We start from the raw sequence: 24,586 nt of genomic DNA on the forward strand, positions 1-24,586 counted from the left end.
TTCCCTAACATTAACCCCCCTGATATATTTATATAGAGCAAGCATATCCCCCCGCAGCCTTCTTTTGGCCAGGCTAAACAAGCCAAGCTCTTGGAGTCTCCTTTCATAAGGCAGGTTTTCCATTCCTCGGATCATCCTAGTAGCCCGTCTCTGGACCTGTTCCAGTTTGAATTCATCCTTCTTGAACATGGGACACCAGAACTGCACACAATATTCCAGATGGGGTCTCACCAGCGCCTTATATAACGGTACTAACACCTCCTTATCCTTGCTGGAAATACCTCGCCTGATGCATCCTAAAATCGCATTTGCTTTTTTAACAGCCGTATCACATTGGCGGCTCATAGTCATCCTGCTATCAACCAATACCCCAAGGTCCTTCTCCTCCTCTGTCGCTTCCTACTGATGCGTCCCCAACGTATATCTAAAATTCTTATTATTAATCCCTAAGTGCATGACCTTGCACTTTTCACTATTGTATTTCATCCTATTACTATTACTCCAGTTTACAAGGTGGTCCAGATCTTCCTGAATAGTATCCCTGTCCTTCTCCGTGTTAGCAATACCCCCCAGCTTTGTGTCATCCGCAAACTTTATTAGCAATTCCCGCTCTTTGCGCCAAGGTCAGTAATAAAAAGGTTAAATAAGATCGGTCCCAAAACCGATCCTTGAGGGACTCCACTAGTAACCTCCTTCCAGCCTGACAGTTCACCCTTCAATACGACCCGCTGGAGTCTCCCCTTTAACCAGTTCCTTATCCACCTTACAACTTTCATATTCATCCCCATCTTTTCCAATTTAACTAACAGTTCCCCATGTGGAACCGTGTCAAACGCCTTACTGAAATCGAGGTAAATTAGATCTACCGCATTTCCTTTATCTAAGTAATCCGTCACCTTCTCAAAGAAGGAGATCAGATTGGTTTGGCACGATCTACCTTTAGTAAATCCATGTTGCAATTCGTCCCAATTACCATTGACCTCTATGTCCTTAACTACTTTCTCCCTTAAAATTTTTTCCAAGACCTTACATACTACAGACATCAAGCTAACAGGCCTATAATTACCCAGATCACTTTTATTCCCTTTCTTAAAAATAGGAACTACGTTAGCAATTCTCCAGTCATACGGCACAACCCCCGAGTTTATCGATTGCTTAAAAATTCTCGCTAACGGGCTCGCAATTTCATGCGCCAGTTCCTTTAATATCCGCGGATGGAGATTGTCCGGGCCCTCCGATTTTGTCCCATTAAGCTGTTCAAGTTTGGCCTCTACCTCAGTTGCGGTAATATCCACCTCCATATCCACATTCCCGTTTATCATCCCTCCATCATCGCTAAACTCCTCACTAGTCTTATTAAAAACTGAGGCAAAGTACTTGTTTAGATGTTGGGCCATGCCTAGGTTATCCTTAACCTCCATTCCATCCTCAGTGTATAGCGGCCCCACTTCTTCTTTCTTTGTTTTCTTCTTATTTATGTGGCTGTAGAACCTTTTACTATTGGTTTTGATTCCCTTTGCAAGGTCCAGTTCAATGCGGCTTTTAGCCTTCCTCACTTTATCCCTACATGTTCTGACCTCACCAAGGTAGCTTCCCTTGCTAATCCCGCCTTTCTTCCACTCGCTGTAAGCATTCTTCTTTTTCCTAATCCCCTCTCTGAGTTGCTTGCTCATCCAGCTTGGCCTACAACTCCTGCCCATGGTTTTTTTCCCCTTCCTTGGGATGCAGGCTTCCGACAATTTCCGCAGCTGCGACTTAAAGTAATTCCAGGCCTCCTCCGCATTTAAATCCACAAGTTCCTCCATCCAATCCACTTCCCTAACTAATTTCCTTAACTCTTTAAAGTTAGCCCTCGAGAAGTCGAAAACCCTAATCCCAGATCTACATTCGTTTATCCTTCCATCTAGTTTGAACTGAATCAGCTCATGATCACTCGAACCAAGGTTGTCCCCTACCACCATTTCTTCTACGAGGTCCTCACTGCTCACCAAAACCAAATCTAAAATGGCATCCCCTCTCGTAGGTACTTCAACTACTTGATGAAGAAATCCATCCGCTATCACATCCATTCACTTCCTTTGAAGCCCAGAAATGCCCCAAGGAATTTTAGCAATAAGCATTGACTTCCTAAATCTTTCTGCACATTTAAGACGGTGGAATTTCTCACTCTTCCTTCTGTTGTTCAGTGTGCAGTCTTTTTTCATGGTGGGATTTAGGATTCTGTCTTCAGGGAAATCTCTTTTCCCCAAGATGCTAATAATTGTGATTCTGGATGTTAGTGTCCCAGGATCTAAGATTGTTCTTACTGAAGGACTCTTAGTCAAAATAAAAAACATCTCTCTTAGAGTTAAACAAACACTTATTATGTGGACTGGACCAGTTCACTGATCTGTTGAAGGTAAGTTTTGCTGGACAAAGATTTTGAGCTTGACAATCCTTTCTATGTTATAATCTCCCCTTTGATTGCACTGGGAGACTTGGTCTACCCTCAAAGGCACGTATTTGGCAATTTACCATTGGCCTGTTTTTCTTTTGGGAAGGTGGTCATTGATTAACTGGACAGGTCAAAGTGTCACGGCAAGTTTCCTGCCCATCCAATAGATGGCATTCAAGCCTCACACAAAGTTCCTTTCCAAGGGTTTCCAGCCTTTCCTTGGAATCCTTAATGTCTTCTTTAGCATAGTTAATTAAAACATACACTAACAGAATTGTTCAAAGAGTCTTTTGGCTCACTTTCTGTTTCTAGTTCTCGAACCACTATTTAACAACAGAATAAAGCTTTCTCATATTGTAACTAGGTAATTATCTTCCGGAAGTTGTATTCTTCATACTCTATTCAAATTCAGGTTAAAAGTTTTGTTCCAGCCCACTTACAAATGCAGGAAGAAATTATCCCCCATTTGATTCTAATTTACAACAACTTCCAGGTTCATTATAAAATCAGTATCCTAATTCCAAATGGTTAGAATAGTTTATCTGGTTTTAAGCATTACACTTGATACTTCAAAACACTAGCAATAGAACAAGAGTGCTCCTTCTTACTAATAAAGGCTTCACAGTTACTCCACTTAATCTTTTTTATACCATGTTTCTGGATTTGTTAATATGTGAGCATACACTACAGTTCTATATACCAAAATCTTCTGTTTGTTAGTAAAAATATATTTTCATATATATGTTTGTGGTAGTGTTGTAGCTGTGTTGGTCCCAGGAAATTAGAGAGACAAGGTTGGTGAGATAATAGCTTTTATTGGACCAACTTCCACTGGTGAGAGAAAAGAGCTTTCAGGGGTGCTGGAACTAGAGCTGAGATGGGGGTGCACTCACAGCCCCTGGTTTGAAGTGGTTTCCGTCATGTATAGGTTTTACAGTTTTGTTCCGTGGCTTTCAGCACCCCCACTATAAAAATTATTCCAACACCACTGCGAGTTTTCACAGAGAAGCTCTTGCTAAGGAGAAATGAGCTTCTCTGTGAAAGCTCATCTCTCTCACCAACAGAAGTTGGTCCCCTAAAAGATATTTCCTCACCCACTTTTCCAGATATATGTGAACTTATTCAGTGACACAAAAACGTACTTTATTAGAAAAACCTTTTTTTGATTACTTTAAGCCAGGAGTCCGCAACCTTCGGCATGTGGCCCGTCAGGGTAATCTGCTGACGGGCTGCGAGACATTTTGTTTACATTGACTGTCCACAGGCATGATCCTCTGCAGTTCGCTGTTCCTGGCCAATGGGAGCTGTGGGAAGCGGTGGCCAGCACGTTTCTGTGGCCCGCAGCTCCCATTGGCTGGAACAGCAAACCACGGCCACTGGGAGCTGCGGGGGGCCGTGTCTGCGGACAGCCAAGATAAACAAAATGTCTCGCAGCCCACCAGCGGATTACCCTGATGGGCTGCATGCCTAAGGTTGCTGACCCCTGCTTTAAGCCTTAACCAAGAAGTCATAATGTGAGTTGGTCTTAGAGTTTTATGGCTCTCTAGATGGCTAAAACAGTTGTTTACTTTTGTTCACCTTATGAACTAGGGAAAGTTGTGAGATACTTATTAAGTTAATTTATTTGTTTGCATGTTGCTGAGAGGTGCATTAATGGTTGTGATGGAACTATTTAGTTTGCTCCAAGTGAAGAAATAAGCATTTCCAAAACAATTTCAGAGATGTTGATTTTAGAAACACTTAGGTTTATAGTCCCACTTTGCTGGGATCTTGACTCTTTAACAAGGAGAGATTGCCGGAATGGGAACAGAGAAAACAGACTGTAACATCCTTTGTGTGTAGGTTTGTGTGTCACTGTGACAGATCCAGGCCAGTGGGGTACAGGAGTCTGGTTGAGGGTAAATATACAGGTCACTGGATGAGTAGTTTTCTGTTCCCTCAGTGACCAGAGCAGGGGCTGCACTAGAGTAATCAGGAACCTGCTAGAACCAATTAAGGCAGACAGGCTGATTAGAACACCTGCAGCCAATCAAGGCAGGCTAATCAGAACACCTGGATTTAAAAAGGAACTAACTCCAATCAGGAAGGGGGGAGCCAGAGGAGAGGAAGTGCGTGTGAGGAGCTGGGAGCAAGAGGCGCAAGGAGCTGAGAGTGAGAGGGTGTGCTGCTGGAGGACTAAGGAGTACAAGTGTTATCAGACACCAGGAGGGAGGTCCTGTGGTGAGGATAAAGAAGGTGTTTGGAGGAGGTCATGGAGAAGTAGCCCAGGTAGATGTAGCTGTCATGCAGCTGTTACAGGAGGCACTATAGACAGCTGCAATCCACAGGGCCCTGGGCTGGAACCCAGAGTAGAAGGCGGGCCTGGGTTCCCCCCAAACCTCCCAACTCCTGATCAGACACAGGAGGAGTTGACCTAGACTGTGGGGAAGATCACTGAGGTGAGCAAATCTGCCAATAAGCGCAGGACCAACCAAGGTAGAGAGGAACTTTGTCACGGTCACTTATGAGGAGATGAATTGAAACATACTAAGTATATTTTGAGAACTCTTTGGCATGTTACCTTTTATTTCAGACTTTGTGATTTAGTTTAATACAGGCTTACTCAAGATGTTAATAGAAATCTAGATGACAGTGGGGAAGGACAGGTCACTCTTTAAGGATCTTGAATGTGTGGAGATATGAAGGCCTGGTCTCCACTACGAACTTAGGTCAATGTAAGGTGACTTGGTGGGGGTCTAGTTGTGCATGTGTCTAAGCTTACATTTGTGTCCTCCCATGGGCTGTGGGTGGAACCTCCCTTTGGGGAGGCTAGCCCTTGGCTCCACCCCTTCTGCCCACAGCCAGAGCCATGAAACCCCCTGTGCCACCTGCAGTCACAAGTCCCCTCCGCCCAGAACCCACTCCTGACTGCAGGTGCCATGGGCCAGCCGCAGACTGGAAATCCTCCCACCCCTTCAGCTGCAGGAGCCCCAGGCTGGCCAAAGCCGTGCTGCACCTCCCCTCCCCTGACCCAGCCTGCCCAGGGGAAAAGTGTCTGTTAGAAGATGCTTTTGATATGTCCCATGCAGATTCAGGGCAGCTGAGGAGGCATATGTGCCTCCTCAGCTACCCTGGAACCTACATGGGACATAATAAAACAAAAACTTTGCTGCCAAACCCTGCAACCGGGGGTCCGGCAGCTGCAGCAGGTCCAGTGGCCATGGCAGCGCTGGGGGAGGCAGAGCCTCCCTGGCAGGGGCGGCTCCTGGCACCAGTGCAGCAAGCACGTGCCTGGGGCAGCAAACTGCGGGGGGCTGCGTGCTGGTCGCAGTGAGGGCGGCAACGAGGCAGGCTTCGGCAGCATGCCTGTGGGAGGTCCGCTGTCCCGCAGCTTCAGCGGCAATTTGGCGGTGGCTACGGCGAAGGCACAGGACCAACAGATCACCCGCAGAAATGCTGCTGAATCCATGTGACCAGCGGACCACCCACAGGCATGCTGCCGAAGGCTGCCTGACTGCCATGCTTGGGACAGCAAAAAACATAGAGCCGCCCCTGCTCCCCGGCCTGTTATACCTGCCATTCATGTGTCCCACCATGTAAGTGCGCCATTACAGTGAGGCAATAAAACCACCTCCCTGAGCAGTGGTGAGCCATGGTCAATGTACTGAGGACAACACAGCATGAGTAGACTCTGCGGTACTTATGTCAATCCTAACAGTCCTCTAGCAGCTGTCCCAAAATGCCCAACACTCATCACTCTAGTCACAATTATGAACTGCACTGCTCAGGGCTCACAGACACTAGAAGGTCTCCCATCACTTTTAAAGCCCATTGAATTTTTGAAATGTCTTTTCCTGATTGTCCAGCTTGGTGAGCACACCTTTCAGCTCTCCGTTCTTGTGAGGATCTGACCCAGCCGGCGACACGCTCTGGCTTGGAGTAGATGAGAGATATTGGATCTCTACGGCCTGTGGGCAGAAGAGGCTGTGCAAGCACAGCTACAGACCAGCCATAGAAATGTGGACATCTACCCAGGGCTGCCCAGAGGATTCAGGAGGCCTGGGGACTTTGGCAGTGGGACTCCTTCCACTCCGGGTCTTTGGGGCACTTCGGCAGCGGGTCCTGGAGCGAGTGAAGGACTTGCTGCCGAAGACCCAGAGCGGAAGAAGCCCTCACCGCTGAATTGCTGCTGAAGACTCTCATGGGGGGCCCCTGAAAATTCTCGTGGGGGCCTCTTTGGGGCCCAGGGCCTGGGGCAAATTGCCCCACTTGCCCCCCCCCCGGGCGGCCCTGCATCTACCAGCAGATTGCGTGGGGGATGCAGAAGAGGTATGAAACGGACTAGCAGGAGTGACGCGTGAGTTGAAGGAACTGTGTCAGGCATATCAGAAGGCCAGGGAGGCCAACACTGCAGTGCCGAGCCACAGACTTGAAGCTTTTACAAAAGGCTGCATGCCATGTTTGGTGGAGACTCCACCCCCACCTTGCAGACCACAATGAATACCACAGCCCCCTTGCATGAACCATGAGGAGATGGAGGGAGGAGGAGGATGTGTGACATGCAGTCAAGGGGTCCAGCTGTGCCATTAGTCAGAACCTGTTTGAGACTTTACCACAGCCCGATCAATCCAAGAAGCAAAGCATGGTTAGCCCAAGGAAGCTCAGGTAAGTGTGTAATTGTATTTCCCATTGATGGTGCCCCCAACTTAACAGGATTCAGCTATTGACTTTTTTCATTAACTTACTCATACTGGGACAGGTAGCAGTACAACAAGAAGAGGAAGAGTTATCTCCTTTTCATTCCCCTGTAGAGTTGGGCAAGAGGGGTCATGCAGTTTGTTTATGTCACTGGGATGTCCGTTGAATCCTCCTGAGAGATCTCAATGAAATTTATGCGGAGGTACTCTGCAGTCCTCTCCCGACAGTTTCTAGGGATGGCAGCCTTATTTCTTCCTCTCTGGTAGGATGCTTCCCGACACCAGTCAGCAATCACTTCAGCAGGCACCATTGCAGCACACAGCAGGCTAGCAGAATACGGGCTCCAAGAAGCCCGCAGCAGCTGTGCTCTCTGTGTCTTAGTTACTCTCAACTAAAATCACCACTACCTATGGAAAATGGTGCCAGTATTCAGTGACATTGTCCTATACTCATAGTTTCATGTAACCAAGCAATTCCCTTCTCATTTCCATCACCCCTGGCGGGCCATACTCACCATGGCTGATACTGTGAGTAGTGCCATACACAAGCACTCTGATGCAGATGTGTCAATAAGCACGTCTTGGTTAAAACTGTAAAGGGAGCAAGGGAAGGGGGAGTTCAGAATCTCAAGTTTCACTTTCCATTGTGACTATACTGATGATAGTATATCTGTGTGTTTTTTTATCTGACGCTGCTACTGTTGCAGCCTTGCGGGGTTCCCCTCCATACATGAGTGCCAGAAGCTCCCTAGAAATGGCGGGGGCATCGGCACCAGAACCATGTCCCGCCGTCCATTCCTCTCTGTCCTCTTCCCCCCATTGCTTGCCCATAAGGCAGGAAAAAGATGCCCTCCCACTTCTATAAGTGATGGGGCCATGGCCCCCCTGTTCAGATGCCCCTTAGCTGAGTTACTCCAGCATCAGCACGTACAGCCTCTCACTGGCTGGCCCAGCTGTGGGACTCTTTCTGGTGTGTGTGCTGATCCCAGAACAACTCAGCTAAGCGGTGCCTGGGGGGAGGGGGTAATAGAAAAGTAGACCTTTCTGTGGCAAGGTACTCTGGTGCCAAAATAGGGATATTAAAATTGTATATACTGGGGCCAAAATCAGACCCTTTAGGGACTCCAAGTAATTCAGCCTCTATGTCTATTAATCCTAGGAACTTCTGTCAAATTTGTAAATCAGGGTACCAGTTGTAATGGGTGCTTTTTTCTGATGATGTGAATATTCATCCACCAGGACCTAGAATGAGATCACCCAAACACTTTATAGAGGACCCACGCAGGTGAAAACTAATGTTGATCATTAAATCAAAGCTGGATTTGACTTGGTGACCTAGAGGTGAGTAACAGCTGTGAAATATGATGGACTAGGTAGTAGCACTGTTTTCATCTCAAATTTCTGATTCTCTGAAGGAGTAGGACTACACATCTCAAGTACTAATATATTCTCCCTGGCTCATAATACAAGAGTAGAAGGACATTTAATTATATGAAAAGGTGGTACATTCAAAACTAATAAAGGGACTTTTTTTTTCACTGCTGTGGTTTGTGTGAAACTTTTTGCTTTAGGAAGTCACTGAGACCACAAATTGTAACCAGATTCAAAAAGGGATTGTACATTATTTATAGTAACTCTGGGTATTTTTAATAGCCGTATAAATCACTATGAAAAAACTGGAATGGATATTAAACCTCATGCTTCAAGGTTTAAACCAGTCTCTATTGGAGACCCAAATGAGACCTGTTAGGGGAAGATTATCCCACATCTTCCTACTATAAGGTTCTTACACTTTCCTCGAAAGCATCTGGTATTGGCTGCTGTCAGACAGGATAGTGGACTAGGTGGACTTCGGATCTGATCCGATCCAGTCTGGCAATTCAAATGTTAATGCATCTTGCACATCCTGGGTACACATTTCTTTAGTGCCTTTGCTGGAACACGTTTACCCTTTAATTATGCAGGGGATGATGAGGGTGGGGTTTCAAATGTTCACCTAGTATTTAACATGTAGGTGATCTTCATGTCTTATCTGCATTACTCTTAAGGCTGTGATTTAACAGTATTCATCATCAGCATGTAAGAATCCTCTTAATCTCCAAATCAAATAGTAGATAACAGTAATTGACATCTTTCTGCTGTTCAGTGCATAGCATACTAACATTGTTTCCTCCTCCTTAATATCTGAAAGTCCTGAAAGTGGCTATTGGATGCATCTGAACTCAGAAATAATACAACAGTAGAGGCTATGGGAGCAACAATGACATTTTGTCACATAGTATGCAGCCAGAAGGCATCCTGTGTTTCAGAGGGTTTGTGCTAGGAACGTTAATTGCAACAAAACACCAATTACTGAATATAGTAATTTCAATATTAAAATGGGAAGTAGGGGGAATCTAAACAATGTTTCCTGCTGGTTAATAGAGCAATAAAAATAAAAGTAAATGAAGTGATCTCCGATTTCATGGATGGATTGATACCTCTATTTTAGATTTTAAAATACCATGTAAAATGATCTGAACATATAAAAAATATAGTCAGTCACAGTTCTGTGATTCTTGCCTTCACTCTGGGTTATGAACATACTCTTAAAATGTTTTTGTACACTGATAATTATATAAAAGTACCTGAAAATTGTAAATATACAGTGGCCAAATTGAGTAATCCCTTAAACTATCCCTATAAATGGCTTCTGTCTCATTTTAAAAGTAGCATTAAATGTCCTTGGAAGGATAGCTGAAGAATATTTTATAAATGGTTCCACACCCACAGTGGAATCCTGAAATGCAATGTTTCTCTACTGACTCCTTATCTTTGGGTACGAACTGGGCCTGTAATGAGGTGTTTTGAGTAGGTAGCTGACATGGATATATTTTTTTAAATATCACATTTAGATATGAATTGAGAGTGCATCAACTACTTGGATTTTGCTTATTGCTTGATATTTATATTACTGTAGCCCCTGTGATTATTGAGCCATGTTAATACTAAGTCATTTTTTCTTTTGGTTTAAAGTACTTAAGATGCTGAATAACTTTCAGGCATGTGCTTTTTATTCATTAAAATGTGGTGTAACTTGCAAAAATGTTTTAAAAAATAGGTTTAATTGTAGATTTACCAACCTTGGCAACATCTATTTAAGGCAGTTCCTGTATTCATGAAGTTTTTCCATTTCAACAATTAAATTTTGATACATTTCTGATTATTGCTAGTGTAACCCACTGATCAGTAAAATGAATGAGGAGTATTTGTGGCACCTTAGAGACTAACAAATTTATTTGGGCATAAGCTTTTGTGGGCTAAATCTCACTTCATCAGATGCATGAAGTGGAAAATACAGCGCGCGCGCGCACACACACACACACACACACACACACACTGGAAAAAATTGGTGTTGCCATGCCAACTCTAACAAGACTAATAAATTAAGGTGGACTATTATCAGCAGGAGAAAAAAACTTTTTTGTAGTGATAACTAGGATGGCCAAAACAGTTGACAAGAAGGTGTGAGTAACAGTAGGGGAAAATTAGCATGGGGAAATAGTTTTTACTTTGTGTAATAACCCATCCACTCCCAGTCTTTATTCAAGCCTAATTTAATGGTGTCCAGTTTGCAAATTAATTCCAGTTCTGCAGTTTCTCATTGGAGTCTGTTTTTGAAGTTTTTTTTTGCTGAAGAATTGTGACTTTTAGGTCTGTAATTGAGTGACCGGCGTGGCTGAAGTGTTCTCCGACTGGTTTTTGAATGTTATAATTCTTGACGTCTGATTTGTCCATTTATTCTTTTGCATAGACTGTCCAGTTTGGCCAATGTACATGGCAGAGGGGCATTGCTGGCACTAGTCAGTGTGTGTTATGAGCACAGATGGCATCTCATGTGTAACAGAAGATGTTAACATGTTACAGCACTTATCTACAGCACATAGCTCAAGTTGCCAAGACTCCTGCTTTCAGCTCTGGAGATCCCTGGACCAATCTCTAGGTTGGTGAAGATGGCAGCCATCACACCAGCAGTATGGTAGGTAGAGTTAATGACATAGCTCAGATCATATTGTTAATGGATGTGTTACATATATGTCAGCTGTGGAGCCCATTTCAGGTTTAGAGAGAGCCATATGAGCAAACCTCTGTTTGCACAGAGTTTCAAGAGGGGACAGTATGGTGCAGAGTTCATTGTTTAAGCGGAGCCTTAGTTATTAACACCTAAAAAATAGACTTTCATTGTCCATGCTGAGAAGGCTGACAAGTTTATGCTTTTAAAAAAAAGGTACAAAGTAAAATGGAGACTTAAAAATTGTCAATTTAAAAAACAATTAAATCTTGTCAGGCTTGAAAGTAGAAAAATCTGAACAGCATAGTTTCACTTAGGTTCAAAGCCAATTTATTTCTCCTATTGTAAACCATTAAATGTCTGGGTTACAAACAGACAAGATGAGTGAGGTAATACTGCAGCCAAAGTTTTGTTTTAAAGTAACTTTATACTGGCATTAAAACAAACCTATAAAACACTTCTACCTTTTCTAAAAGCATGATTTTACCAAGGCCAAATTTGAGTTGCCCCATAACTTGGAAGGGTTTACAGTCAGATTAAAAGTGTCTCTCTTTCACAACAGGTGAGGGAGAAACAAGTGCACAGTGAAACTGGCCCCAAGGTGCCCTCAGGTGCACATTGTTAATCACAGTATATTTCCCCCTTTCACTCACTCATAGTAACCTTGTAACAATCGAAACCAAACATCACTTTTGCCTTTTTTTTTTTTTTTTTTTTTAAAAGCTGTAGGTGTCCCTGTAGCAGGACCCATCTGTGTTCAAACACAACAGGGGCTAGGACAGTTTCAGCTCCAGTGTGGACTCCTGTTGGTTGTAACCAAGATCAGAGTGATGAAACCTATCAGTGTTCAATCCTGTTTATGGTAATACACTGGGAAGGGGGGCAGGGGAGGGCGGCTGATCCGTGGCTCTTTCCTGCACAGGCGGTGAACACCCTTTAAAGTGAGGGGGAGCCAAGTATGAATAACGGTCCTGGCTGCAGCAGCAGGGAGGCTGGGCTGTGCGGGGCCTTGTTTCCCTCACAACAGCAACTAGCTGCCCCGCCACCATGAGCACAGCGCTAGGCGCTGGGGGCAGGGGAGGCCTGGCCCACGTGGGCGGCCCTGTTGGGGAGCCGTTGCAGCGGGGGCGGGGGGAGGCTGGGCCTGGGCGACACAGGTGTCCGGCCGGGCCCCCGCTCCAGCTCTGCGTTGGCCTCCTTTCGCCACACACCAGCGCGTGTGCGCCACCCCTCACAACACACGTACTTAGCCCCCAACGTACGCGGGGCCTGCGCTGCATACTGGGAATTGTAGTCCCGCCCCTCCACGTGCGCGGGCTCCTGTCGCGGTCGGCCGCCTCCAGCTCCCGCCATGCTTTGCGCACGGCAAACCCCGGCTGTTCCTGGCGCCGGAAGAGAAGCGGGTCTCTTTGGGGCCGGCCATCTTGTGTGGTATCGCGAGCAGGGGGCTGGGGCCTGGGCAGCATCGGAGGAGGATCCCGCCGAGAGGGGCCCATCATGCCCGGACACCTGCAAGAAGGGTTCGGCTGCGTCGTCACCAACCGCTTTGACCAGCTCTTTGACGACGAGTCGGACCCCTTCGAGGTGCTGCGGGCGGCCGAGAGCCGGAGGAAGGAGAGCGGCGGTGGCGGGAGCCAAGGGGGCGGCGGCGGCGGGGCCCGCAGCGGGCAGGCAGCCCAGGCCAACTCCTCTGGCGGGGTCGGCGGCGGGGGCTCGGGCCAGGCTGGGGGAGGCAGCGGCGGCGGCAGCAGCAGCGCGGCCAAGCAGCTGCGCAGGGAGTCCCAGAAAGAGCGCAAGAACCCGCTGCCCCCCTTCGCTGCCTCGCCCGGGGGCGCCGGCGACCGCAGGGAGGAGGGCAGCGGACAGCCCGCCGCGCCGCTGAGGAAGGAAGGTGAGCGGGGAGGCGGCCCATGCGGCCCGCGCCCAAATACGCCAGGGTGGCGGGACCGCCGCGGGGGGAGTTTCAGGCGCGAGACCTGCGGTAGCGCTCCCTGCGCTGGAGTGGGGAGGGAGGCTGTACCCCCTGATGCGGGGTTCGGAGTCTCTAACCCCCCTTGGGCCTGCAGATGTGTCGCGACAAGCGGTGTCCACCCCCCCGCAGTGGGGAGAGCTGCCGCCGCTGGGTGACAGCCCGTCACCCCCACTCGCGGCCTGGCTGCTCAGGCTGAACTTTGGAGTCACTAAAGCCCCAGGTGGGCCAGCCCCTGCTAGGTCCCCACCGAGACACCACCTGCTCCTTGGGGTGGCGGGGTGGGGTAGTTGCAGGTCGTGGCCGCTGCTTCTCTACCCACGTGGGGGGAAGTGAGGCCTGTCGCACATGTTTGTTGGGAAGGAGGGTGCTGCATCCAAGTGGGGGTGAGGGGGTGGGCTGAAGGCGTTTTAACAATGTTAATTGCTGGGGATGGGTGGAGGAGGCCTGGGGTGACCCACCTATGCAGGGCTAGGAAAGAGAATTGAGTAAGACCGGCTGGTGCTTGTATGTTACCCAGTACTTGTGGCCCCGGAGCGTTGCACCGACAGACGTTTGAAGGCTGGATGTCCCTGTTAACGATAAGGGTCTGGGTGGGATGGCAGCCGCGTGTCGGGGAGGCTTGGCACGCTTCAAGTGTTGGGACGGAACATCAGCCGAGTCTGTTTTTCCAAAGGGAGTTGCATCACTTATCAAAGCATCGTAGCCGCGCGCTAGTGTTAGTGAAGCTGAGCTAATTATTATACCTGAGCCACGTGCGTTTTCAGGATGTTGTCGATCCCCTTCCCTTAACGCAGTAGCCGAAGCTATCTGCCGCCGCCTTCCGCTGGCTGGGAAGCTCAAAATGGAGCCGTTTAATTTGTGGTGCATCTGTCGTCTTTATTTTTGTATGTTTGGACCCAGTTGTGGTAAAATTTTCATTGTTGAAGTGGAGTACTCACCGAACTGGTAAGAGAGGTGTGAGTAAGGAATCATTTGGGAATACGAATTAGAGACTTAATAATAATCGTCTATTAAGCCTAAATTGCATCTCTAAAGACATGTCCCATTTAATAGTAAATTTAACACTCTTCTGGGTTCTTTTCAGTATTAGTTTATAGCCTTTCAGATTCATTCTGAAATACTGTTTTGGTTTTTTAAAGAATCATTTGAATTTGGCTTGAGATTAGTAATAAAAGTACATTGTCTTTCAGATGCGTTACTGCTGAAGTTAAATTTATTTGAGTGTATGGTAAAAATTTCTGTGGACTATAATAAAGTTTAATTTTTCTTATGAACAAGTGAAGGAATACAAAAATATAGTGACATTAAAATTAATATCTTTGATTTATTTTTTTATGGGTTGATCCTGCAAAAAAACAACAACAACTTAATTTTGTGTGAATAGTTTATTGGCATGTAAATCATTTTCCCCTGTTTTACAGATGTCAAAACTGAGGCATAGGGAGGGAAGATATTTGCCAAAGGTACCCTAGCAGGACAGTGATAGAGGGCTATTTATGTGCATAAACTTCAGCACATGCATGATTGATAGATTGTGGCCTAAATATGTAATGCTCATATAATTTTTGAGTGTATTGAAAGTGCTTGGTAATACTTGGATAAAGAGCTGTTTGGCAAACTTGTAGGATAATTACGACTTAACCAAAACTAAAGGAGCTCTTAAAAATCTTACTCCCCAGAAGATGAGAAATAATTACAGTGCTAAAGATTAACACATTGCATTTCTTTTTAAGAAAAAGTATATTGCAATATTGTCTCTGGGTGCTTTTTTTAACTTTTGGTAAGAGCAAGAATAGCTTTAACAAAATGTCACTTTAACCAAGGAAATACTAAGTAAAGCATCTTTTGTGAAGGAAAAATAGGAAATAAAAATAAAAAATGTGTTTTCTGGGCCTATGGACATCTTGCACATCAAAGTCTGGTAGCTGGATTTTTTTCTGAGCCGTGGAATAACAGGTTCAGAAAATACCAACTGACAGTTACTAATCCGGTAGCTTTTTTGAAAGACCAGCTATCATAAATTTGCTCTGTCTTCTCTCATGAAATAGATTTTTAAATGTGGGTAATACATTAAAGCTGCAGAACAGTAAGATTTTGACCCTTAAGACAACTGTCATATTATAAGGGCCTGACTTTTTTGTTTCTTCCTGATCAACAGGGGCAAGTCCATTCTGTGAAATAATAAAGGTAGAGGGAGTTAAAAATGTGGCATATTGTATTAAGGAAAAATTCACTCATAAGTTTGTAAGCATTACTGATTTTCTTTAGAATACAAATGTTTTATTTCACTTTTAATAGCATTCTTAATTTTATATGCTAGGATAAATTTGTATATTAGTACATGTGTAAATACAAACGTGAGTCATAAATAGTCAACATTGTCTAAACTGCCTCCCCAATATATTAGTCTCAAATTGTAAGTGCTGATGAACTGCACCTTCAGAAACTCATAAAAAAGGCTGCTAGAAATTAGGATTTTGGAGCTGAAAGCACTTAATTTGGACTTTTGAGATCTAAGTTCAGTTCCAGGTTCTGCAACATATGTCCTTTGTGGCCTGAGACCAGTCACTTAATTTCTCTTTGCCTCACCTGTGCATCTGTAAAATTGGGATAATACTTCCTTTCCTCCGAAGAGTTTTATTAAAGTAAGTATCAGTGAGTTTAACTTCCATCTTTTCATATGGAAAAGGATTATTTAGCAAGAGTTTAGGGACTTGAAAATATGTTTGTAGGGTAGGAAAGTCATTTGTGTGTGTTTGTTTGGCTTGGATATCATTACAAATGTGGTAGTTTTTATCACTCCACCCAAATATAGCATTGCTTTTTCTGCAGGTGGTTGTTCAGTTGGCTTATAATAGAATGTGAAATTTGGCAGTTTTAAATTTGGGATCAAAGACAACATGGTTTGACTCTTATGAATAAGAGCCTACAAAACAGTAGGTTCATAGGGAATATGGCTATTGTGTTCAAAGCTGAATCATAATTTTTAATCATATGTATATATATATTTTTTTACTGGTTTCAGTAATTGTGTTGCTTTTTTCTAGTGTTGATATACATTATTTTCCTGCTTGTTTTGATTTTATGTTAAAGCAGCTGATGTTTCATGGAAATGTTTTATTTTAAACCAGCCTCTGTATATTCTTAGCATTCTGAACTTTGCAATACAAAAGAGATTTGCTTAAAAGCAGAGTTTCCTTTTCCTTGCGTTGTTGCCCCTTCTGATCATAACTTATGAAGTCATAATGATCTTTATGACATAATATAGTTTTAAAGATATCAATTAACTTAGTTCCACATAAGGAGCGAAAAGCAAGAGGATATTAATATCAATAAACAAAGGTTCTTTTTTCATGAAAATAACCTTAGTAGCGTAAAATGGGGAAATGAAATATCTAAAATTCTCTAACTAGAATGTGTTTGGAGAGAAACATAGAAATCAAGCTGTTTCTGTTGCTTTGAAATGATTTGGCTTGTTATGGAAGATAATGACAGAGTGGGAAACAAGCTAATAACAAATTTGTTATGGTGAACTGACTTGTTTTCATTCTAAAGAGCAGTAAGCGAACTTTTTCTGGAAGACCAGTACCATACAATTGTCCATTTAGAGTCCTCCAGACATCCCACAGTGAAAAACTGGTAATAGCCCTTTAAAATTGACCTGCAAATGGGAGTGGGAAAAGTGAACTCCTGCAGGGAGAAAATAACTTATGCTGGTGGCACAAAGTGTTCCTAAAGCTTGTAATGGTTTGGGTGAATCCTTCGCTGTCACAGAGCCAGAATAGCTGGTTCTACACCATTTGGTAGGCAGAGGGAAAAGTGTGTCCATTGTATATCATTGTGGGGTCTCTGTCTGTGAGTAGGATGTCTACACAGCACAGTAATACAAATAGCAAACAATAATATCTGGGGTAGGAGGATGCTTGGTTAGAGCACATGGGACCTTGGCAATCCCCAGCCACTTAACCAGTCCTAGGATGAGTAAGGATGGAGCAGAAAGATGATGTAAAGGCACTTTCATCCATCCACACCTCAGAGCAGAGCTCTAGTGCATCTGATGCAGATGCTAACTTACTTTCTCTAATGTGCTCCAAAGCAGTGACACATCTAAAGCACAGTTGCCAACTTTCACGTGGTAAATAAGCACCCTGACCTCACAGTAAGGGAAAAATCAAGCTAATCTCATTTGAAAACAAGGCCAAAATGAACCAATCCCTAAGAACCCCAATTTCTATGTGACTAGATCTCCTCGGCGTGCAGTCTGGGACTGGTGGCCCTGCTGTGCACCCCTGACTCTCTTGACCCCTCCCCCTGCTTTCCAGGAGCCAATTAAAAAAAGCCACAAGCTGATACATTGTGGTAGTAAAAGGACGAAACATTACTTATAAAAGGAAATCCTCCCAAACCCCTGGCCATCAGGAGATTGAAAGTAAAACCTGAATGTCAATTCTGTATTGTGTTTTTGCCTTTGTGCTGGTGGAGTCATGATTTCTTGGTTGCTCAATAATTTGCTGATGCAGGTTGTCTGCTATTTTAGGTATAAGACGAATCGGCAGACGGCCTGATCAACAGCAGCCTCAGGGTGAAGGCAAGCCTATTGAGAGGAGACAGGAGAGACGACCGCCTCGTGAACGCCGATTCGATAAACCTACTGAAGAGAAGGGTGAAGGAGGGGAATTTTCTGTGGATAAGTAAGACTTTTTCATCTTGCAAACAATCTTTGTGATGATTTGGGTCAGTACTCTTATTTCCCTCTACTGGTGTACAAAATTAATAAAATCTTTGAGCTGGTTGGGTCAGAATATTGGTATCTTAATTTTGTTAACTTCATCAGAAAAGATTGTAATCATGCAAAGTAGAATAACGATCTTTATCGTTATTGCATGACTTTCTTTATATACTTGATCCAGATTACTGTGGACCCAAGGTCTAGTCTAAAGACACAGTTGAACTGATTTTAACCAAAGGTGTTGTTTTTTTGAACTTGTGCAGAACTCTGTCAGGACACTATTATAGGTCTAAATCAGTTTAGCTTATGTCAATTTACAGTCAAAAGCTAAACCTGTAGATCAAGTTTTAAGCCAGTATAAGTATGTCCATACAGGGAATTCTGTCAGTTTATTTAGAGGTTTTCAAACTGATTTTAGTTAGACCAGTGCAGCTTGTGTGTAGACAAGGCCCAAGTTATATGAATTCCAGAATTGTGTGTTTTAAATATAGTGCCACCAGGTATTATAATTTTTAAGCAATTGTACTCTAATGAAAATATCATTACTTTTTAAAGAAATAAGCTGGGGGAGAACGACCATTATTAAAGAGAATATGTGGTTCTTGTGATATTTATTGTATTGCTTACAAAAATATGGTTGATTATGAGATGTGATAAGGTATGCAGTTGACTTTTTAAAGCATTATTTCAAGATTCTAGAACTTGGGCTGCATTTAAAGTGCTATTTTTTCATATTGTAATTAGATGGTAGTATTCGTAAATGGATGTTTATATTCGACTAATGGTAAACAGCATAGAGTTTAAAAACAAATATATTGAAAGGCTCTGTGAGCTGTACTTTACATTTTGGAAATGTATATTTAATGGCCTCTGTTCTATAATAGACCCATTATTGACCGACTTGTGCGTGGTCGTGGTGGTCCAGGCGGAAGAGGTGGACGTGGTGGTCGTGGACGTGGAATGGGCAGAGGAGATGGCTTTGACTCCCGTGGCAAGCGTGAATTTGACAGGCATAGTGGAAGTGATAGATCGTAAGTCTTAAATGTAAACTCTTCTTATTGTGTTTTTCACTAGCCTTTAATAGAATACAATTCTTAATTTGCCTTTGAATTTCTGTATGAAGACACTATTATGTTAACTCAGTTTTGTTAGTTCTCTCTCACATTCCCATTTCAGTGGCCTAAAGCATGAGGATAAACGTGGTGGCAGCGGATCACACAACTGGGGAACCGTCAAAGATGAGCTAACGTTAGTAATCCGTAACTATTTGAAACTTTTAAAATGTTAAATTAGAAAAATGTAAACAGGTCCCCTTGTTTCCACTGTTTATAAAATATAAAAAAAAAAAGTAGTTTCCTCTCTGGAATTTGTATTTTTTTTGGTGGGAGTTTTTAAGTCTCCGGTGTTAGTGGAAACAGCATTAGTTTATTTTCTTAAAATGGGTTTTGAAACCTTATTAATACGTGACAAGCAAAAAGTTACCTAATAACTTGCTAGTAATATTTGGGGTTACTTGGACTTTGGACTCTAAGTTTAAACTGATGTTTTTCTTTTCCACTCTTTGAAAAGCAGTGATTGTCACTTTGCATCATTTTACATCTACACTTTTTCAAGGGCTTCATTGTCTTTCTAGTCCTCAGTTTTCTGCCTGGGTCAGTTTTACATCTGAGGAAGGGGCAGGATACTTGAAGTAAAGGGGATTGATACTAAGAGCAATAAAAGACTTGGGAAAACTGCCCAGAAAATTGCAGCAATTGGCCTTCTTAAATCTATAAAGAGACTCACGTTTTTCATGAAATAGTGAGAAAAACTTAACTTCATGACTAAGGCTCTGTGTTTGACATGGATTCCATGATCTCCGTGACTTCTTGGGCAGCCTCTGGGCCAGGTGTGCCAGCTGCTGCTAGGGCAGTCTTGGGGGGCCCCCACCCTTCCCGAGCAGCAGGAGTTTGGTTGTGTGGGGGTTTCAGGGCTGGGGATAGGGGTTGGGGGTTGCTTACCTGTTGGGGGTTGAGGAAGCACTCCCTGGAAGGGCAACAGCAACTCCTTTCCCTCAGCTCCTGCAGGCATTGCCCCCGCAGCTTCCATTGACCACAGTTCCCAGCCAGTGGGAGCTGTAGAATCAGGGCTTGAGGCAGAGTGGAGGCAGCAGGTGGCGCTAAAAGCTAGGGTCCCTGCTTTCCAGAAGCAAGGTAGGGAACCAGCCCCCCAAGGCCACCCTCCCGAGTTGCACCTCTCCAACTCTCCCCAAGTTTTAGTCAGGGGTATATAGTAAAAGTCATGGACAGGTCACAGGCCTTGAATTTTTGTTTACTGTGCGTGACCTCTCCATGGCTTACTAAAAATACCCGTGACTAAAATGTAGCTGTACTCATGACTGTTAAGTGAGTCTGAGTTAGAGATTCGGTAACATCTTAATAGTTTTAAACAGTTAAGTGCTGGTTTGAAGAAAAATCTCTTAATTGCAGTGATTTGGATCAGTCAAACGTGACCGAGGAAACACCAGAAGGAGAGGAACACCCACCTGCTGATTCTGAGAATAAGTGAGTACTATTCTTTTTACAACTTTCTTCAATTCAATTCTTCATGTACCATTTTTTAGCTATTTTACTTTTTAGTTTCTTGGGTTCTTTGGCCATGGTGCCATTGGCATTTCTTCCACAGATATGTAAATGGTCACAGTACTGTTTAAAGACTGGGGAGAAGAGGGGCATGTTCTAAACTACCTTTATTTCTAGATGTTTACATGTTAATGGTTCATCAACTACTAAGCTGCCTTCAGATTTATTTTGCTAGTAATCTGTTAAATTATAGTTTTAATATGCTTCCAAAATAAGATCTTCAAATCAAAACAAACAAACTTGAAAGCTACCCAGCCACATCTGAGCAGAGTAACTACGCAGGAGGAGGTAGTTGGTAGACAGCAATTCTTTTTACTTTTGGGTTTCCAAAATAGTTGTATTGATGATGGCCAGACTTCTGAAAATACTGCATGTCTCCCCAGTTCTGTTGCTGTGTGTATGTGTGACTACTTTTTAATTTAATTTAACTTGACCCTCAAAGAAAGAGGGACCCAGAGAATTGGAAATCAGTGATTTTTAACACCTGTTGGATTGGTTGAATAAAAGCAAGTGGCTATAGGAAACAAGATAATCAGTAGTGGGACATGGGGTTCATGAAAACGTAATGTTAAACTCTGATAAGGTAATGAGATGTAGTTTGTCAATTTTTTAGTATGGCACGTGATACGGTTCCATGTGACAATATCATAAGAAATGACAACTGGATTAGAAGGTAACTTGAAGTATACATTTGTCTAAGAAAATTCTAAGAAGGGATGTAGTACCAGTCAGTTTTCTCATTAATGACTTTGTGAATAATCATAAAGAGGAGGACAAAGTTTTATTATTCAGTGAGGAAATTTAGATAAGAACAGTCAGACCAAAGGTCCATCTAGCCCAGTATCCTGTCTTCCAATAGTGGTCAATGCCAGATGCCCCAGAGGAAATGAACAGAACAAGTAATCATCAAGTGCTCCATTCCTTGTCCTCGTCCTCGTCCGTTCCTAGATTGAATATTAAAGGCCAGATTTTGCCCCGTAAGGCTGTGGAAGACTCTGGTACAGCAGAAGTGTGGTTTGTCTCATGTCCCATGCATCTTTGTTTTGGTGAAGATCCTCACCTTCTAGTATGTAGGTGAGCAGAAGTGGGGTCAGTGGATCCACCAGCAGATTTCCCGTGCACTAGGGATGGCGGGGAAGTGCTCAGGATGCGGAACATCTTGACTTGTCGTCCAGAGCCTGAGACGAGTGTATGTGATGCATTTCCAAGGATTTCTGGCTCAGTCTAACCACTTACTGCATGTTGGTGTTTTGAGATTTGCCCCCTAAAACAACACAACAGTAACACACAAATCTGCTGTGGAAGGGAGACTTACTCAGGGTTAGAAGTAGGGATCCACCCAACAGGGAGGGTTTACAGATAACTACATTTTCTGCAGAACTGTGTGTATGATGCACTAGATTCCCACTACCCAAAATGATAAATCAGTTGTTAATATAGAAAAGTTCTTTAAAACAGATTGTCTGGAACACTTGATGTGAAGTTGAGTGGATGAATGAAACTGCATGCTTCTGTTTGTGGCTTTAATAATACCTTTTAAATGTTAACATTTTGTTCTTTACCCAAATGTAGCTCTTGACATCATCCAAAATGCCCAACTAGTAAGTCAGAACAGAGTTTTTGAAAAATCAGTGTTGAGAGCAATAGTATGATAAACATTACTGATAAATTATTTATTTAAAATAATTACATTGATGTAATTGGAGTTTTGGTACTGAGTCCATTACTACTTGTTAAAGCTATTTAAACAGTTTGTCTGGTTCATGTTGAAAATCATTTTTACAGTGTGAGTCACATGGAAGTCTTGCATTTGCCTCCCAGAATCGCATTCAATATATACTTTATAGGAAAACAATTATGTTAAACTAAAACCACTAATTTCAATAGCTGTAATGTTAAGCATATTTTACTGGACATGTTAGAAGCTTAGTTTGTCATCATTAAACCTTGTGTTTAAAAATAAGTGTTTCAAACCAAAACGGACTAATTACTAATATTAAATATGTTTAAGAGTTGATCAAACAATTTTTTGCTTCTCCTGGAAGTTATTGGAGTAATATCCTATTCCAGCATGCTGAGTAGCAAACTAGTGTGAATCTCAGGTGAGCTGCATTTAATGAAAACCAGGTTTCCCCTGCAACATCGAGTAGCTTAGGTACCTTTGAAGCAGATCTGGAGTATAGAATGCTAAAGTAGGAGAAAGAAGTCTAGTAATTTTAATATGTTCAAGTTTAGGTAAAAGATGGGTGGGATAGAAAATAAGAAAGTAAGTTTGCAAGCTCACGCACTGCTATACATCTTCAGAGAGCAGTAAATACGTTTATTAGTGTTCTTGTTGAATTAGGATGTGTTTCTATTGGGGTGGTTTACGTAGAATTTCACCCTGAATTGGAATAGCAATTTGTAATCTGTTTAAATAGCATGTAGTAGTAGTAGTGTAGTAGTAGTAGTAGTGTAGTAGCACTTTCCATTAGTAAAATATGCAGGATACCAACAGAAGAGACACCTTCTACCTATTTGTCCCAGGATAACTCAGGCACTGATCAGTAAAGTTAACTGTGGATGTTAGTTTACATAAGCTTCATGGAACAGATTGGAAGGGAAATTTTCCATTGGGAGGCTGCCCCCACCATCTGAGACAGCATGGAAACTGGGAATAATGCAAAGAAGATAAGAGATGGTTGGTTAAACAGGCTTGAGTGGGAGCATAAGAACTGTCTGGATGAGAATGGAGATGATGTGGGTAAGTGGGGACTGATGTTGTGATCTCACATAAATAGGGCTTCTGTTTGTACAGAGCTATATATATCTTGGAGTTTACGCTGAACTCATTTATTTACGTTAGGTTTATTTTAAATGTTTGTTCAGCACTCTGGAAGCATGATCATACACTTCAACATTATTTTACTTTACTTATTTTACTTAAAAATGTTCTTTAAACTACCAAATTAAAGTTATTTACCTCTTGTTAATGAGAGAGGTTTTATAGAAAGCTCTCTGAGGTTTTTAAAAGTTTAGAATGAGGTATTTGGTAAACTTCTTGTTGGAAATGGAGACGAGGGAGGCAAAACTAAACAAATCCAAACTACTTTGGCACAAATTTATTATTTTCTTTTATTCCTTTGGTTGTAAGTAAAGACCTTTTGAATTAAATTTTCTCCTTCTGATTGATCTCATATTGAAACCACTATGGCCGTATGATATTAAGGAATTGATTGCCACAACTGATGACTTCAGCGTAGCATGAACAAACAGGGGAGAAATATACTTGAATTGAGAAAATCCTGGCTTGAGTGCTAATAACTTCTAAAAGTCCCTCTTTACGCACATCATGACCTACTGGTATTTGTTAGAAAAGGCCAGTGCAGTGACTTACTGTAGCTTTTTGTATTTCTAGAGAATTTTCCAGTGCTGGAGGAAGAGACTAGTCGCTTGTGTATTTGATTTATGAGGTGCAAAGCTGTCTGATTCAATGGCAGTATGTATTGCAGCCAAAAAACCTACACTAAAAGAACATTAAGGTTGCAAAATCAAGCCCTCAAAATTAGAAAACGCCAGAATTAAGGCTGCCTGTGAAACCTTAATTTGGCGCTCTTGTGAAATGACAAGAACACACGACCCTTGCTTCATGCACAGGCTGTGCTCTGGGGGATGAATCAGGGTTTTGTAGTTGTCTGTAAGGACCCCTACCTTGTTTGTAGTGGAAGTTGGAAGATGTGCAGTGAATGAGGCACGGAACTGCAAGTAGAGAAAGGATGTGATTAATACTGTTGAAAGCCGCCCTGAAAAGATGGGTTCTATCCCTGGCTCTGCAAGTCATGAAAACAAAAATTTTCATAGGCAGTCCTAGGTTTCTCATTTTCTGGTTACCCCATGAGACAACCAGGGTACATCTACACTACCCGCTGGATCGGCGGGTAGCGATCGATCTATTGGGGATTTGATTTATCACACATAGTTTAGACGCGATAATTAGATTTTCCTGATCACTCTCCCGTTGACTGCTGAACTCCAGCAGTGCGGGAACCAGAAGCAAAGTCGATGGGGGAGCCGCGTCCGTAGATCCTGTGCCGCGAGGTCTCGAAGTAAATAATTTTAATTCG

The 24,586-nt window shown here is 43.1% G+C and overlaps 1 protein-coding gene across 2 annotated transcripts in view; it reads left to right on the plus strand.

Moving 5' to 3' along the window:
* Nucleotides 1–12,544: 12,544 nt before the first annotated feature.
* Nucleotides 12,545–24,586, plus strand: part of SERBP1 (SERPINE1 mRNA binding protein 1) — a 34,353-nt gene continuing 22,311 nt past the window's right edge. Inside the window, exons 1-5 of one of the 2 annotated variants that reach the window (XM_030572012.1) lie at nt 12,545–13,052; nt 17,671–17,824; nt 18,747–18,893; nt 19,015–19,110; nt 20,331–20,405. In XM_030572012.1, the coding sequence (XP_030427872.1) occupies nt 12,659–13,052; nt 17,671–17,824; nt 18,747–18,893; nt 19,015–19,110; nt 20,331–20,405 (866 nt within the window). In that variant the 5' untranslated portion in view covers nt 12,545–12,658. The remainder of the gene's footprint in view (nt 13,053–17,670; nt 17,825–18,746; nt 18,894–19,014; nt 19,111–20,330; nt 20,406–24,586) is intronic. The other variant, XM_030572013.1, reaches the window with a different exon arrangement.

The sequence above is a fragment of the Gopherus evgoodei genome, chromosome 8, assembly GCF_007399415.2.
Source record: "Gopherus evgoodei ecotype Sinaloan lineage chromosome 8, rGopEvg1_v1.p, whole genome shotgun sequence".
Taxonomy (NCBI): Eukaryota; Metazoa; Chordata; order Testudines; family Testudinidae; genus Gopherus; species Gopherus evgoodei.